Raw genomic sequence first — 17,023 nt, forward strand, 5'->3', positions numbered from 1 at the left:
ACGAATCCAACACTTTTATAGGGGCAACCGTGCAATGTTAAAAAAAGGCCAAATCACCTTTACGGAATGTCAAACCAAATAATCAAGTTGATTTGACCATGACATTTAGAAAATTGCACGGTTGTCCTGATCACTTCCATTGATTTCTAGCTAGCGGAGGCTAAAGTTAGCTGACGTTTGTTGTGGCTGTTTAAAGAAAAGGGAACCATGGATTACAGTTTCTCCCGGCCCATAGACTACTTTCAGGGTGAGGAACCATCTATAACATCTAGTCGTGAAATACTGTACTTCCAAATCAAATCAAACCCAATTTTATTGGTCACATACCATGAATACAACAGGTGTAGACTTCAACGTGAAATGCTTACTTATGAGCACATTCCCAACAGTGCAGAGATAAAAAGTAAGACAAAAAAATTAAACAATAAGGAAATCGTAACGTAATAAAAACAATAACCAGGCTATATAAAATCTCAAATTGTGTGTGGTTCTGTAATGGTTCCAGTCTTACCTGAAGAACCCCAGCAGACCCAAACGGTATTGGATCAGCACTACAACCACATCCTGGTATGCAGCCAAAGCAGAACCATCATATGTTGATGCAGAGCCAATGGCGAATCCTCCACCATGTATCCAAACCATGACCTGAGAAACACAAGCAATACATGCTGAAAAAAGTAAATACCAGCTGCATTTAGATTCACTTTGCACTTCTCATCGATCGTATGTTGTATTATATGGTTTCATGTTTTTGTATTTTTAAACTTATTTTATGCTGAACTCAAATTGCCCTTCGGGAACTATGCTTCTGTGTGGACTTGTAGCCTTTGATGACCTGGACGTTTTTAGCAGTTATCATTAGCTTTGACTAATGATGAAAACATCTTCCCTGCACAGCTTCACTGCAAATTGACAAGTATTCCACTAAACATGTGTCACGGATTCAGCCGAGGCTGCTCCTCCTCCTTGCTCGGGCAGGCTTCGGCGTTCGTCGTCCCCGGAGTACTAGCTACTGCCGATCGATGTTTCGGTGTTTGTCTTGTTTGGTCTTTATTGTTTACACCTGTTTCCCATTATGTTGTATTGTATTCCCTATATTACCCCCTGTCTCTCATTGGTTATTGTGTGTGATTGTTCTTTGTCATTCCGGCAGTTGCTTTGGTGTACGGGTTATTGTGTTTTCCTCCCTGTTTGGAAGTTTGTTGTTTTTGCACTATATTTCTGTTGCCAGCCGCTCTGTGTCCTGCGTTTGACTTCGCTGACCGCATACACGTCGCGTGACAGAATCACACACCTAGACATGGAGTCAGCAGGAGCGGCGGTGCCAGCTGGATCAATGGAGGAGCGCGTAGCACAACAAGCGGCCATGATCCAGGCTCTCGGCACCGCCATGGAACGGGTGGTGAACACCATGGAGCGATGGGAAAGAGGAGGTTTGCCCACACCTCCTCCGACGATACCACCACCATCAGCTATACCCATCGCTTCACCTCCGGGGACCAGTGGGATTCGGCTCTCGCTCCCGAGGGCTTATGATGGCACAGCGGCCGGGTGTCAGGGTTTCCTGCTCCAAGTGGAACTCTACCTGGCAACCATTCACCCGGTGCCCTCGGGATACGAGAGCGTGTCCACCCTCATCTCCTGTCTGTCCGGCAAGGCGCTGGAGTGGGCCAACGCCGAGTGGGGGGGAATAGACGCCGCTACAGTCAACTATGCGGAGTTCACCCGCCGCTTCAGGGCGGTATTCGATCATCCCCCAGAGGGGAAGGCGGCCGGTGAGCGTCTGTTCCACCTCAGACAGGGGAAGAGGAGCGCGCAGGATGTCGCACTGGACTTCCGGACTCTGGCTGCCAACGCGGGATGGAATGAGAGGGCCCTCATCGACCACTACAGGTGTTGCCTGAGGGAGGACGTGCGTCAGGAATTGGCCTGCAGGGACACCAACCTAAGCTTCGATCAGCTGGTGGACATGTCGATTCGCCTAGATACCCTGTTGGCTACCCGCGGACGTCCGGAGTCGGGCCGTCCATTCCATCCCCCAGCACTTCCGAGCCGAGCCCTATGGAGCTCGGGGGTGCTGGTGCTAGGGAGACCAGGAGAGAGACCAGGAGAGAGGCCGTCCCCTGCACCAACTGTGGCCGCAGAGGACACACTGCGGGTCGGTGCTGGGGAGGGTCTCCTAGGAATGGAGGCAGTAGGCAGCGCACTGATGAGTCATTCCAGGTGAGTAAGCACCCAACTCACTCAGAGCTCTCTGTTGCGCATATGTGTATTAAAGTTGTGTTTCCAGAGGTTTCTCCTCACTCCCAGCATAAGGCGCTAGTAGATTCAGGCGCAGCTGGGAATTTTATCGATTGTCGGTTCACGTATAAATTAGGGATTCCTATTGTACCAGTTGATGTGCCCTTCCCCATCCATGCCCTAGATAGCTGCCCTTTGGGGTCGGGATTGATTAGGGAGGTCACAGCGCCACTTAAGATGAAGACGCAGGAGGGCCATGGGGAGATTATACGGTTATATTTGATTGATTCTCCTGCGTTTGTCACGAGTTGCTAAGCCAGAACCCAGAAGCAGACCAGGACAAGGTAAGTTGAAACGAAGGTGAGTGTTTATTTACAAGTTCAAGAGTGATGCTGAATAATCCAGGGAACAGAGCGGGCGGCGTTGATTAGTTGTTGGGGGTGCAGTGGTTGATCCCATCCTGGGTCGGCAGCCGCCGACCACCAGGCAGAGGTTGGATGAAGGTTCCGGACGGGTGACTGCAGATGGAACAAAACGGGGGTAAGTAAGCAACAAACCAACAAGGTGCAAAAACAACAAAACTAACGCTAGGCTCTAAGACTGATACTCTGGTAAACCTACTGTTCATGGCTAACGATCCGGCAGGGAATGGATGTTAGGCCAGAGCCTAAGAAGGGTGATGATCAGGACCAGGTGTGCAGATTGCTGATGGGATGCAGGTGCGGAAATCAAGAGAGCTCCCCGGAGCGTTCCAGAACCCTCGGGAAACTGGAGATCACGAACATAACAACTAGTCCACAGACAGGACCCGACTCAGACTGCCGGGATCGTTACAGTACCCCCTCCGACGAACGCCACCGGGCGGACTCCCCGGAGCGCCAGGATGGAGGCGGTAGAAGTCACTGATGAGGTCAGCATCTAGGACCTGTCGCCGCGGAATCCAACTCCTCTCTTCAGGACCATACCCCTCCCAGTCCACGAGATACTGGAAACCCCGGCCCCGCCGTCTGGAATCCATGATGCGACGCACCGTGTAGGCAGGACCACCTCCGATCATCCGAGGAGGAGGAGGAGGAGGCGGAGGAGGCAACAGAGGACTGAGGAAAACAGGCTTGAGGCAGGAGACATGAAAGGTGGGATGGACTCTGAGCGTCCTCGGGAGTTTGAGTCGAACTGCCACCGGATTGATCACCTTCTCCACCACAAACGGACCAATGAACTTCGGTAACAACTTCCTAGACTCAGTCCGTAAAGGAAGATCCCGTGTGGCCAACCAGACCCTATCTCCGATGGTGTAGGTGGGAGCGGGGATCCGGCGACGATTCGCCTGGAGCTGATACCGGTCCGAAACTCTAAGGAGTGCTTTTCTGGCCCGATGCCAGGTCCGGTGGCAACGACGAATATGGACCTGAACAGAAGGCACTGAGAGCTCCTTCTCCTGAGAAGGGAACAAGGGAGGTTGGTAGCCATACAGGCACTGGAAGGGAGACATCCCAGTGGCAGATGTAGGGAGAGTATTGTGGGCATACTCAACCCAAGGCAACTGAGAGACCCAGGAGGTGGGGTTGGAAGAGGCCAGACAGCGTAGCGTGGATTCCATCTTCTGGTTGGCTCTCTCCGCCTGACCATTAGATTGGGGGTGAAAACCAGATGTGAGACTGACTGTAGCTCCAATGGCCAAACAGAAGGACTTCCAGACAGCAGAGGTAAACTGAGGACCACGGTCGGAAACGATATCACTGGGCAACCCGTGGACCCTGAAAACCTCCCTAACCAGGATCTCGGACGTCTCCGAGGCAGAGGGAAGCTTGGCAATAGGCACAAAGTGGGCGAACTTGCTGAATCTGTCCACGATAGTCAGAACGACCGTGTTCCCCTCAGAAGCGGGCAACCCAGTGACAAAGTCCAGGGCCAGATGCGACCATGGTCGCCGGGGAATAGGAAGGGGGTGAAGTAGTCCAGAGCTGGGCCGATTGGTACTCTTATTCTGCGCACACACTGGACAGGCAGCAACATAACCCCCGAGTATCCTCGGCCGTGGCAGGCCACCAAAAAGCGTCTGCGAAGAAACGCCATTGTCCGAGCCACGCCAGGGTGACAAGCCATCTTGCTGGCGTGGGACCATTTGAGGACAGCAGGACGAACCGACTCAGGCACAAACAACCGACCGGGTGGACCGTTACCGGGACCGGGCTGAGTCCGAAGGGCCGCCAGCACCTCCTCCTCAATCTTCCACATAACTGCTCCCACGACGCAGTTCCGGGGGAGAATTGTCTCGGTCTTGGACCCACTCTCCTCCGTCTTGGAGAACATCCGGGACAAGGCGTCCGCCTTGCCGTTCTTAGATCCAGGTCGGAACGTCAGGGAAAACTTGAATCGTCCGAAAAACAACGCCCACCTGGCCTGACGGGGAGTTGAGACGTTTAGCCGATTGCACGTAAGCAAGATTCTTGTGGTCAGTCCAGACAATAAACGGTTGCTCCGCCCCCTCCAACCAGTGGCGCCACTCCTCCAAGGCAAGTTTCACCGCGAGAAGCTCCCGGTTACCCACATCGTAATTCCTCTCCGCAGGCGAAAGGCGACGAGAGTAGTAGGCGCAGGGATGGAGTTTACTGTCCGTGGAGCATCGCTGCGACAGGATGGCGCCAACTCCCACATCAGACGCGTCCACTTCAACGACGAACTGACGGGCCGTGTCCGGTTGAGAGAGAATCGGTGCGTTGGTGAATCGCCTCTTCAAATCCAGAAACGCTCGATCCGCCTCCGGATTCCACTTGAAGGTCCTGATACTGGAAGTCAAGGCAGTTAACGGAGCGGCCACACGGCTGTAATCCCGGATGAATCTGCGGTAGAAATTCGCAAACCCCAAAAATCTCTGGAGCTGCAATCTCGTACCGGGCTGGGCCCATTCCAGAACCGCTCTAACCTTCTCCTGGTCCATCCTAATCTCTCCCCTGGAGATGATGTACCCGAGAAAGGATGTCGTGTGGGCGTGAAACTCGCACTTCTCGGCCTTCACGAACAGGCGATTCTCCAACAATCGCTGCAGAACCTGCCGGACATGCTGGACGTGGTCGGAAGGTTCCTTCGAGAAGATCAGAATGTCATCCAGGTAAACAAACACAAAGAGACCGATCATATCTCTCAGGACGTCGTTCACCATACTCTGGAATACCGCTGGAGCATTGGTCAGTCCAAATGGCATCACCTGATACTCGAAGTGACCCATCGGTGTATTGAAACCCGTCAACCACTCGTCCCCCTCTCTGATCCGGACCATGTGATACGCATTGCGTAGGTCTAGCTTGGTGAACACCGTAGCACCCTGTAAGGAGTCGAAGGCAGAACTCATCAAGGGCAGGGGATACTTGTTCTTGACCGTGATGTCATTCAACCCCCCGATAATCAATACACGGTCGAAGAGAGCCATCCTTCTTACCCACAAAGAAGAATCCTGCCCCCAGGGGGTGATGACGAGGGACGAACGAGACCAGCAGCTAGGGACTCCTTGATGTAGGTCTCCAAAGCCTCACGTTCAGGTCGGGAGATACTGTATAACCTTCCCTTGGGGTAGACAGCTCCAGGGAACAGGTTGATGGCACAATCATATGGTCGGTGGGGAGGGAGTGACAGAGCCTTCTGCTTACTGAAAACTTCCCCCAAATCGTGATATGTCTCGGGAACCAGGGACAAATCTGGGGGTTTAGCCTCAATCACCTGACTGGGAACCGAATGGGGGCAGGCAGTCTTGAGACAGTTAGCATGACAATCAAGGCTCCAACTCGTTACCTTGCCCGTCACCCAATCGAACGTGGGATTGTGTTCCTTCAGCCAGGGGTATCCAAGGACCAGAGGAACCTGGGAAGACGGCAGAATGAAGAATGAAATCATCTCAGAATGATTCCCCGACAACCGCATCTTAACCGGTTCAGTCCTCATCGTGATACGTGCCAGACTACTGCCGTCCAGAGTGGTAGCTTCAATGGCTTCCGGCAATTGCTCCTTGGAAAGCCCCAGCTGTTCCACCAACTCGGCATCTAGAAAGCTTCCATCGGCACCTGAATCGATAAAAGCGTTAATCGCTAAGCTCTGATTCCTGTTCATAAGGCTAGCCGGGAAACGGGGTCTGACAGAGGTATTGAGAGGTCGAAACTGGCTCGCTAAAAGTCCTCCCAACTTTAGCGAGCCGCGCAGTTTGACGACCCGACTGGAACCTGAGAAGCTGATCGGTTGGACGGAGCCCATTGCTTCTCCCTCCTTCGCTCTCGGACTCGATTATCCACCCGAATAGACAAGGCTACCAAGCTGTCCAGGTCACTAGACTCCGGATAGGAGATCAACTCATCCTTGAGCTGCTCCGACAGACCCTGGTAAAAGGCCGCTTGCAGAGCCTCCTCATTCCACCCACTCTCCACAGCCAACGTCTTGAACTCGATCACGAAGTCGGCCACGCTGCGAGTTCCTTGGCGGCGAAAACAGGCGCCTAGCTGCGTCCCTCCCTCGGACGGAATGGTCGAAGAGCTTCCTCATCTCGGCCGTGAACCCCTGGTATGAAGCCATGCAGGGATCCTGTCGTTCCCAAACGGCTGAAGCCCACTCCAGCGCTCGACCACGCAGCAACTCAATCACAAAGGCTATCCTAGCCTTGTCTGTGGCATAAGAGTAGGGCTGTAGATCGAACACTAATCCACACTGCATAAGGAAGGAACGGCATCTTCCCAGCTCCCCCTCATATTTATCCGGTGTCGGAACCTTGGGCTCACGGAAGGACACAGCTTCAGAAGCGGCAGGCGAGATGGGTGAAACCGGTAGTGGATCTTCCACCGGACACTTGCGTTGGTTCTGGACCTCCGTCAGACCGGTAGAAAGGTTCCGAACTGACAACGCGATCTCCTGTAGTACCGTGCTATGATGGCCCAACATCTTCTCCTGCTGGGTAATGGCATGGCGAACAGAGTCCAGGTCCGCTGGGTTCATTACTGACCGGATCGTTCTGTCACGAGTTGCTAAGCCAGAACCCAGAAGCAGACCAGGACAAGGTAAGTTGAAACGAAGGTGAGTGTTTATTTACAAGTTCAAGAGTGATGCTGAATAATCCAGGGAACAGAGCGGGCGGCGTTGATTAGTTGTTGGGGGTGCAGTGGTTGATCCCATCCTGGGTCGGCAGCCGCCGACCACCAGGCAGAGGTTGGATGAAGGTTCCGGACGGGTGACTGCAGATGGAACAAAACGGGGGTAAGTAAGCAACAAACCAACAAGGTGCAAAAACAACAAAACTAACGCTAGGCTCTAAGACTGATACTCTGGTAAACCTACTGTTCATGGCTAACGATCCGGCAGGGAATGGATGTTAGGCCAGAGCCTAAGAAGGGTGATGATCAGGACCAGGTGTGCAGATTGCTGATGGGATGCAGGTGCGGAAATCAAGAGAGCTCCCCGGAGCGTTCCAGAACCCTCGGGAAACTGGAGATCACGAACATAACAACTAGTCCACAGACAGGACCCGACTCAGACTGCCGGGATCGTTACAGCGTTTTCCGTGGTGTTGGGGCTTCCCTGGTTAACATCTCATGACCCCAACATTTCATGGCAACAGAGGGCTCTCAAGGGATGGTCTGATCAGTGTGTCGGGCGGTGTGTAGGTGTTTCCGTAGGGGCAACGACGGTGGAAAGCCCGAACCAAGTTCCCACCATGCACATTCCTCCTGAGTATGCCGATTTGGCACTCGCCTTCTGTAAAAAGAAGGCGACTCAATTACCACCTCATCGACAGGGGGATTGTGCGATAGACCTCCAGGTAGGCGCTGCGCTTCCTCGTAGTCATGTGTATCCTCTGTCTCAGGAGGAGACGGCGGCTATGGAGACATACGTCACCGAATCTCTGAGACAGGGATACATACGATCGTCCACTTCCCCTGCGTCCTCGAGTTTCTTTTTTGTGAAGAAGAAGGATGGGGGTTTACGCCCGTGTATTGATTACCGTGGTCTCAATCAGATTACAATCAAATACAGCTATCCTCTCCCTCTGATTGCTAGTATGACGGAGTCATTACACGGGGCGCGATTCTTCACAAAATTGGATCTCAGGAGCGCGTACAACCTGGTGCGCATTAGGGAGGGGGAGATGAGTGGAAGACAGCATTCAGTACCACCTCGGGTCACTATGAGTACCTCGTCATGCCATACGGTTTAATGAATGCTCCTTCAGTCTTCCAATCATTTGTGGACGAGATTTTCCGGGATTTGCATGGACAGGGTGTAGTGGTGTATATTGATGACATTCTAATATACTCCGCTACACGAGCCAAGCATGTGTCCCTGGTGCGTCAGGTGCTTGGTAGACTGTTGGAGCATGACTTGTATGCGAAGGCGGAGAAATGTCTGTTCTTCCAGGAGTCCATCTCCTTCCTGGGACATCGGTTGTCCGCGTCAGGGGTGGAGATGGAGATTGACCGTGTTTTAGCCGTACGTAATTGGCAGACTCCCACCACGGTGAAGGAGGTGCAGCGGTTCTTGGGTTTTGCCAATTACTACCGGAGGTTTATCCGGGGCTTTGGACAGGTAGCAGCTCCCATCACCTCCCTGCTAAAGGGGGGCCCGGTGCGTCTGCAGTGGTCGGCTGAGGCGGACAGTGCGTTTAGACATCTGAAGGACCTGTTCACCTCGGCTCCGGTGCTGGCACATCCGGATCCCTCTTTGGCGTTCCAAGTTGAGGTATATGCGTCCGAGGCGGGGATCGGTGCTATATTGTCTCAGCGCTCGGTACGCCACCCAAACTCCGCCCCTGTGCTTTCTATTCTAAGAAGCTCAGTCCGGCGGAGCGCAATTATGACGTGGGGGACAGGGAGCTGCTAGCGGTGGTTCAAGCCCTGAAGGTGTGGAGGCATTGGCTTGAGGGGGCTAAACACCCTTTTCTCATTCTGACTGACCATCGTAACCTGGAGTGCATCCGGGCAGCGAGGAGACTGAACCCTCGCCAGGCTAGGTGGGCCATGTTTCTTACCCGATTTGTATTTAAGCTCACCTATAGACCAGGGTCACAGAACGCTAAGGCAGACGCCCTGTCCCGACGATATGACACAGAGGAGAGGTCCATTGAGCCCACTCCCATACTTCCGGAGTCTTGTCTGGTGGCACTGGTGGTGTGGGAGGTTGATGCAGACATCGAGCGGGCGTTACGTGCCGACCCTACTCCCCCACATTGTCCAGAGGGACGGAAGTACGTGCCGCTCGAGGTTCGTGATCGACTGATATATTGGGCTCACACGTCACCCTCCTCTGGTCATCCTGGTATTGGTCGGACAGTGCACTGCCTTAGTGGGAAGTACTGGTGGCCCACTTTAGCTAGGGACGTGAGGGTTTACGTTTCCTCCTGCTCGGTGTGCGCCCAGTGTAAGGCGCCTAGACACCTGCCCAGAGGGAAGTTACAACCCCTACCCGTTCCACAACGGCCGTGGTCTCACCTATCGGTGGATTTTGTCACGGACCTTCCCCCCTCCCAGGGGAACACTACGATCTTGGTCGTTGTGGATCGGTTTTCTAAGGCCTGCCGTCTCATTCCTATGCCAGGTCTCCCTACAGCCCTACAAACTGCCGACGCCCTGTTTACTCACGTCTTCCGGCACTACGGGGTGCCTGAGGATATAGTGTCTGATCGGGGTCCCCAGTTCACCTCTAGAGTCTGGAGGGCGTTTATGGAACGTCTGGGGGTCTCGATTAGCCTTACCTCAGGTTTTCACCCTGACAGTAATGGGCAGGTGGAGAGAGTAAACCAGGATGTGGGTAGGTTTCTGAGGTCCTATTGCCAGGACCGGCAGGAGGAGTGGTCGGGGTTTATCCCCTGGGCAGAGATAGCCCAAAATTCACTCCGCCACTCCTCCACTAATCTTCCGCCTTTTCAGTGTGTGCTGGGTTATCAGCCGGTCCTGGCACCCTGGCATCAGAGCCAGATCGAAGCCCCTGCGGTGGATGAGTGGTTTCGGCGCTCGGAGGAAACATGGAACGCTGCGCATGTCCATCTGTAGCGGGCTGTCAGGCGGCAAAAGGCGAGCGCCGATCGCCACCGCAGTGAGGCTCCGGTGTATGCACCGGTAGATCGGGTCTGGCTCTCGACCCGAAACTTGCCCCTTCGCCTGCCCTGCCGGAAGCTGGGTCGGCGGTTTGTGGGGCCATTTAAAGTCCTGAGGAGATTGAACGAGGTATGCTACAAGTAACAACTGCCTAATGATTATCACCTTAACCCCTCGTTCCATGTGTCTCTCCTCAGGCCGGTGGTAGCTGGTCCACTCCAGGACTGTGAGATAAGAGAGACTCCCCCACCCCATCCGACGTCTCGTGGATTCGAGACGTCGGATTGGGGGTCTACAACATCTCGTGGAGTGGGAGGGGTACGGTCCGGAGGAACGGTGCTGGATGCCTAGGAGGGATATCTTAGATCCCTCCCTCCTGACGGAGTTCCACCGAAACCATCCCACGCGCCCTGCTCCGCGTCCTCCTGGCCGTCCCCGAGGCCAGGGTCGGCGCACGGCTGGAGCCGCGCATCAAGGGGGGGTACTGTCACGAATACCGCCGAGGCTGCCCCTCCTCCTTGTTCGGGCAGGTTTCGGCGTTCGTCGTCCCCGGAGTACTAGCTGCCACCGTTTGATGTTTCGATGTTTGTTTGGTCATGTCTAGTTTAGTGCACCTGTTTCGTATTCTGTCCTGATTATGTCACCTATAAGTTTCCCTGTGTTATGTTTTGGAGTTGTGTGTTGTTGTCCGCCTGTCGTTTGTCTTTGGTCGGTACCTGTTTGCATTTGTGTATTTTACGCGTTGCGCGTATTCTTTGCCTCCTGTGTGTTTCGAGGCCATTTATTTTTTTATTATCATATTTGAGTCTCAGTAAAGTCGTTGGACTTATCCGCTGTGTCCTGCGCCTGACTTTACCACCACATCCACTAGTGTACCGTGACACACTCACACTTATGTTGGCCATAGGTGTCTACTTACAGGAAGCTTGGTATTCTCAGCAGGTTTAACCGGGGTGTAAATGTTGAGGTAAAGACAATCTTCTGACACCTCTGGGATATCCACTGTCAAGGACACATTGGAGAAAAGGTCTACTGTAATTTGTCTGTCTTGAAGACACCTGAAAAACATAAAACTCATTGAGAAGTCCAAATTTCATCAGATTTGTGTTAAATAAACTAATTTACAACACAACCAATATAATTATTTGAATTGTGTCTTCTTTATGGCAAAGCATTGCTCGAGACAGGTTAAGCTTTCAGAATTCAGTTGTGCGCATTCAGCTTGCCTCACTGTATTTATTGATTGTATTCAATCTCATTGTTTATCTAACCCTTATTCAAATGACCAGGAACTTGATATTAATGGTTTGTTTGTGACCTTGTTGGGTCTTACATGAGAGGCTGCTGGGTGGCGTCCCTAATTCCCTCCCATCCCTCCACAGTCTGGGGCGGGGTCAATCTCAGGGGGCCAACAGGTGGTTTGGCAAACGGCACACCCAGGTAGGCCTGCACCACCATCTCCTTCCCCTTTACGCTCACATACTGCCCTCTCAGACCCCCCAGTTTGGTCTGGACCACCGGCCCAGTTTTTGGTCTGTGGAGAAATCACCAGTTGACATTGTTTTACGATAACTCTGAATGACGTTCTATAGAGGGAAGGAAACAACTGAAAGTGGGAGGCAATGACAGAGGCAAATACATTCACATTCAGAAAACCCACAAATATAACAAGACAGGCAATGGACTACAACCTACAAGCAAAAAGAAAGCAGAGAAGGCAAAAAAACTACTACAGATGCTCCATTCTACAGGAATGAAAGCCCTCTGGTTGAAAAGAGTTGGCTTAAAGTGATGTTCCAGAGGTTTTGTATAATTTCAGCCAGTAGTTTTGAAAGTAGTGCTCACAAGCCAAACATTGTGCACAATTGTGTACTATGTCATCCATTTCATATGATTTGTTACATCCTGTGAAAATTGTATTTATTTATTGGAAATTCGTATGATATGTTAAGAATTTGTAAGTGGTTAAGATCCCTGACTGCATCTTTAAGAGCCCTGGTAGATGCCTTATGAGTTAAATCAAAAATTACATTTAGCAGACACTCTGGAGCGACTTAGAGTAGTGAGTACATACATTTTTGTACTTTTTCGTACTGGTCCCCCATAGGAATCTAACCCACAACCCTGGCATTGCAAGTGCCATGTTCTACCAACTGAGCCACACATGACCCCCATGAGTACAAGGGAACCAAGAGGATTAAGTCATGATTTTGGTTCATTCTTACCTGGCCAATATCTCCAAATGCTAACTTTCTAGCATTTACCTCAATTAACTCGACTAACCGGTGCCCCCGCACATTGACTCGGTACCGTACCCCCTGTATATAGCCTCGCTATTGTTATTTTACTGCTGCTCTTTAATTATTTGTAACTTTTATTTCATATAATTTTATATTGTATTTTTCTGTGTGATATATTTTGATTTGTTTAACACTCTTTTGGTTACTACATGATTCCATATGTGTTATTTCATAGTTTTGATGTCTTCACTATTATTCTACAATGTAGAAAATAGTAAAAATAAAGAAAAACCCTGGAATGAGTAGGTGTTTCCATACTTTTGACTGGTACTGTATACCCACGTGGGTGACTGAAAGATGAACTGAGGTCCACACTCCAGTCAAAGTTGGTTGCCAACCGCCATATTAAGTCCACAGAAGAAGAAGACTGAAGGAGAGATTACTAGAAACTAACTAGGTTTCCCCTTTAATCTGTGGATTAATTGTTGGAGTAGAGAACACACGATTTTGTGTGACTCAAAATGGGTAAAAATTCTACAAAGTTCCAGAAAAAAAGGACCTTGTGCATTTCAGGTAAAATAACAACCCAATGTTTATATCCCAGGACAAATTAGCTAGCAACAGCAAGCTACCTAGCTAAATGTCCATGAATGTTTCATGTGTTTCGACCTGTCCCCAAATTCATATAGTTGGTTCTGAGTTCGTTTTGATATTTCAACCTGCGTGTCCTGATCGCGTCTAGGTAGCTTAGTGGTTAAGAGCGTTGTGCCAGTAACCGAAAGGTTGCTGGTTCTAATCCCAGAGCCGACTAGGTGAAAAATCTGCTGATGTGCCCTTGAGCAAGGTACTTGACCCTAATTGCTCCTGTAAGTCGCTCTGGATAAGAGCGTCTGCTAAATGACTAAAAAAATAAAATAAAAATAGTGTGGATGGACAAAATCAACATGCGTGCAATAGTGCATGTGCGTGCCCGGTCTAGTCAGCATATAAAAACACCAATATGTCATTTTGTAATTTAGGTGAACTATCCCTATAAGTAATACAATTATTCATTCCAGTATGGTGTCTGTTTGGATCAGAGAATACAATAAATTAATAAAGTTTAATATTAATATGCCCCCAGTGGAAAAGATAGCCCCAGCTGCCGACACCTCTCAGTGGAGTCATATTGCTCCAAAATCTAATTCACATTAGCCATCCTGCGTCTCCCTGATATACAGTAAATTAACCATAAATAAAATAGTGGCACCCTACAGATTACTGTGCTCCATCTTCTCTCGACCCAAGCGCAGTTTCTCAGGAACAGTCTGTGTCAGGAAGGTGAAGCGGTCCCTCTTCAGGTGTTGACCAGGTACCTGCTCCAGCCCAATACCCAAGTAATCTCCTTCTGGTCCGTACTGTGGCCACTGAACCAGGCCAGCCCCGTTAGAGACCTACACACACACACACACACACACACACACACACACACACAATTGTGAATGATACACTGTTCCTACATATTAATTTGGTTCTACAGATATGTTCTGGAAACTGGTGGACAGTGGAGGGTGGTCGGAGGAGCTATAGGAGGACGGGCTCATTGCAATGGCTGGAATGGAATAATTGGAACGGTATCAAACAGATCAAACATATGGAAACCACGTTTGACTCCGTTCCAGTAATTCCATTCCAGCCATTACAATGAGCCCGTCCTCCTCTAGCTCCCCCCACCAGCTTCCACTGCTGGTGGAGAACAGTTCCCTACCCTGTATGAGCAAAGTTACCCCAGTAACTCATCATGATTTTGCTTAGTTGTTCCTCTTCCTCTGTACACAAGACTGAGATAAACAATTCCAGAGTTAGTTAGTAGTTGGGGGTGAGTGCTTGTAATATATTCAGTATTTATGGAAAAATCAGGGGTAGTCCATGTAGAATTGGTAGATTATTCCTTTACCATCCATTATAACATGTGATGTGAAGCAGGATCCAAAAACAAACATAAGCTCATCTCCGTGGTCAGACCCAACAAAACTCGGCCTCATCTTCTTAAGCATGCTGGGAGTTTGCTGGAACTCATACAGGTACACAGGCACACCTGCATCTGTTGTGTGGGATAAGACAGTAACATTAAGGTGAATTGGCCTCTCTGGAAATAAACTTGAATTCTGTACAAAGACCTCAGAATGTGATTGCTTTGTGAGAAAACCTCTGAAGTAGGTCTAGTGTCTGATATACCAGTCCTAATGCTGAACTCTATTGGCCCTAAAATAGTGCTCTTACCTCTGTGGAAGTTTGCTGTTTGAAGGGCAGGAATGGTAAACATAATGTCCCCAACCAGCTCAGTGAACCCATCACGGTTTTTCACCCGATTTCCAGAGGTTCCCAGGTATTCATCTGCTATCAGCTCAGTTATCCACTGATCCTTGGGCTGAAGGAGACAACAACCATTCAGTGTAGCCACAGCATGTATTGTAATCAGTAGTTAGACAATATCATCTGAGTGATGGTGTGCTTTTGTCTCACATCAGGGTAGAACATGGCCATAATGGGCATGACCTTCACCCGGTCCACTCCATTCTCCCAACCTGGAGGAGCAAATAACTATGGGAAGAAAACACATTATTACTTGTCTAAAATCCACAGTATGATCTTAATACGGTACATATGCTAATTGTGTAAATCATGCAATGGTGTAAATGGAAGATTTGAGGTCAAATTTGGGTTGCGCAGAGCACTAAAGCTGAGGATGTCAAAGGATTATATCCACTCCTCACCATTAGGGTTCATTGAATGCTTTTACCTTGACAATGACAATGCCATAAATTTTAGCATCACGTTATTTAACATGATGTTTGTTAACTAATGATCTTTCTCCTGTGTCACTCAATAATCACATTTTCCAACACCTTTTAGGCTCATAAAACTTTCAGCAAAAAAGTATTATCATTGTATTGAGACACCATCTTTATCAGCCTAAAATCTAGCATTGATTGTTGACACAAATTCAAAACCGACTCTCACCTTTCCTATAATCCAGCCACCTTCGTTGTCATTGACTCCAGTCATAAACGGTACCTTGTGCATCTCATGGTTTTGGGAAATTTCCATCGCCGACTTTGGCAAGAACTGCCCGTCAACAGTCACAACAAACGCTAGCATTTGATTCTTAAAAAAGACAAGATTGATAAATCATGTCAGGCATATTTTATGATGCAACCTCTATCCACATCAAGCCTGTTTCCTGTCACACCATTGGCATTTCTAGGCTCAGTGTTTTCATTCACCTACCTCACTAGGCAACACAGTAGCATATGTTACGATTATAATTCGTACATGTTGCCTGCTGCTTAGTATAACCGAATGTTAAGGCTGGTGCCCTTCCTCGAGATACCTAGAACCCTGGCAAGATAGACTACTGTCCAGGATGTCTCACCTGTTTGTGAATGTTTAAAATGTCGTCAGCGGTCAACTTCCTCACACAGTCTGCTATCTTCTCTGTGTTGGTGCTTTCACAACCAGACATGTTTGCCACCATCTATAAAACGAGATCAATAGAATAGCTTGACATGGCATGGTTGTAATGACTATCAGGACATTGATTGATGGATGACAACTATTGATTTTGTAGTACATCTGTTTATGTATGTGCTTTGTGCTATTCATACTGTATCTCTCTCACAGTACTGAGTTTGGTTCAGAGAAGGTTTGAAAATACCTGGGCCACAGGCAGGGGATTGGGATTGAAGAGCGCGTCCATCACTGCGGTACCACTCTCGGCTATCGCACCATGGAACAAACCAGTAGACAACGGAGAGAGAAGCTAGCGATGAAAGAAACACAACAAGAATCAAGAAGCTATTCAAGATAGTGATGTCTCTCAATACATACAACTATATTACACACACAATAGTATACATACATTATACTGTATTTGTGGAAACATATTTTCATACGAAATTATTTGGTAATATAAGTGATACAATAAATACATTAGACAAAATGTTTAGTGCATTATATTTTACAATTTACATAAATTGCTCAATATATGTTGTGCGTGTGTGTGTGTGTGTGTGTGTGTGTGTGTGTCCTCACCAGTAATGATACACTCACTCCACCAGCAGACTCTCCAAATATGGTGACCGACTTGGAGTCGCCCCCAAAGTTGTGTATGTGCTCCTTGACCCACCGCAAAGCTTCCACCTGGTCAATTAGTCCCATGTTCCCTGGGGCATACTTGTCACCTGTGCTGTATGGAAGAGATGTGAAACCAGTAACATGAGCCCAAAACAGCAGACTCCAAATACACTATCTTGCAGCAACCACTACAACACCAAAAAACATTTTCCTAGGACTGTCTGGGAGTGATCTGAGTGGGGAGGGGAAAACTGAAAACTAGCTGTATTGGCAGAGAGCTTTGGAACTCTCTTTGTTATTGGTCTATTAAAACTTCATGTCACCAGGCAAGCCAAAACTCCACCCATGCAAAGCCTG

The 17,023-nt window shown here is 49.5% G+C and overlaps 1 protein-coding gene across 1 annotated transcript in view; it reads right to left on the minus strand.

Moving 5' to 3' along the window:
* ces2b (carboxylesterase 2b) overlaps positions 1-17,023 on the minus strand; it is a 71,451-nt gene that overhangs the window by 43,419 nt on the left and 11,009 nt on the right. Inside the window, exons 5-17 of the mRNA XM_045205104.1 lie at positions 16,625-16,778; positions 16,248-16,352; positions 15,966-16,067; positions 15,554-15,697; positions 15,056-15,133; positions 14,813-14,960; positions 14,487-14,633; positions 14,298-14,370; positions 14,068-14,083; positions 13,805-13,983; positions 11,644-11,844; positions 11,230-11,368; positions 512-645 (exon numbers count right to left, since the gene is read on the minus strand). Coding sequence (XP_045061039.1) covers positions 512-645; positions 11,230-11,368; positions 11,644-11,844; positions 13,805-13,983; positions 14,068-14,083; positions 14,298-14,370; positions 14,487-14,633; positions 14,813-14,960; positions 15,056-15,133; positions 15,554-15,697; positions 15,966-16,067; positions 16,248-16,352; positions 16,625-16,778 — 1,620 coding nt within the window. The remainder of the gene's footprint in view (positions 1-511; positions 646-11,229; positions 11,369-11,643; positions 11,845-13,804; positions 13,984-14,067; positions 14,084-14,297; positions 14,371-14,486; positions 14,634-14,812; positions 14,961-15,055; positions 15,134-15,553; positions 15,698-15,965; positions 16,068-16,247; positions 16,353-16,624; positions 16,779-17,023) is intronic.

Source organism: Coregonus clupeaformis, chromosome 19 (assembly GCF_020615455.1).
Source record: "Coregonus clupeaformis isolate EN_2021a chromosome 19, ASM2061545v1, whole genome shotgun sequence".
NCBI classification, from domain to species: domain Eukaryota; kingdom Metazoa; phylum Chordata; class Actinopteri; order Salmoniformes; family Salmonidae; genus Coregonus; species Coregonus clupeaformis.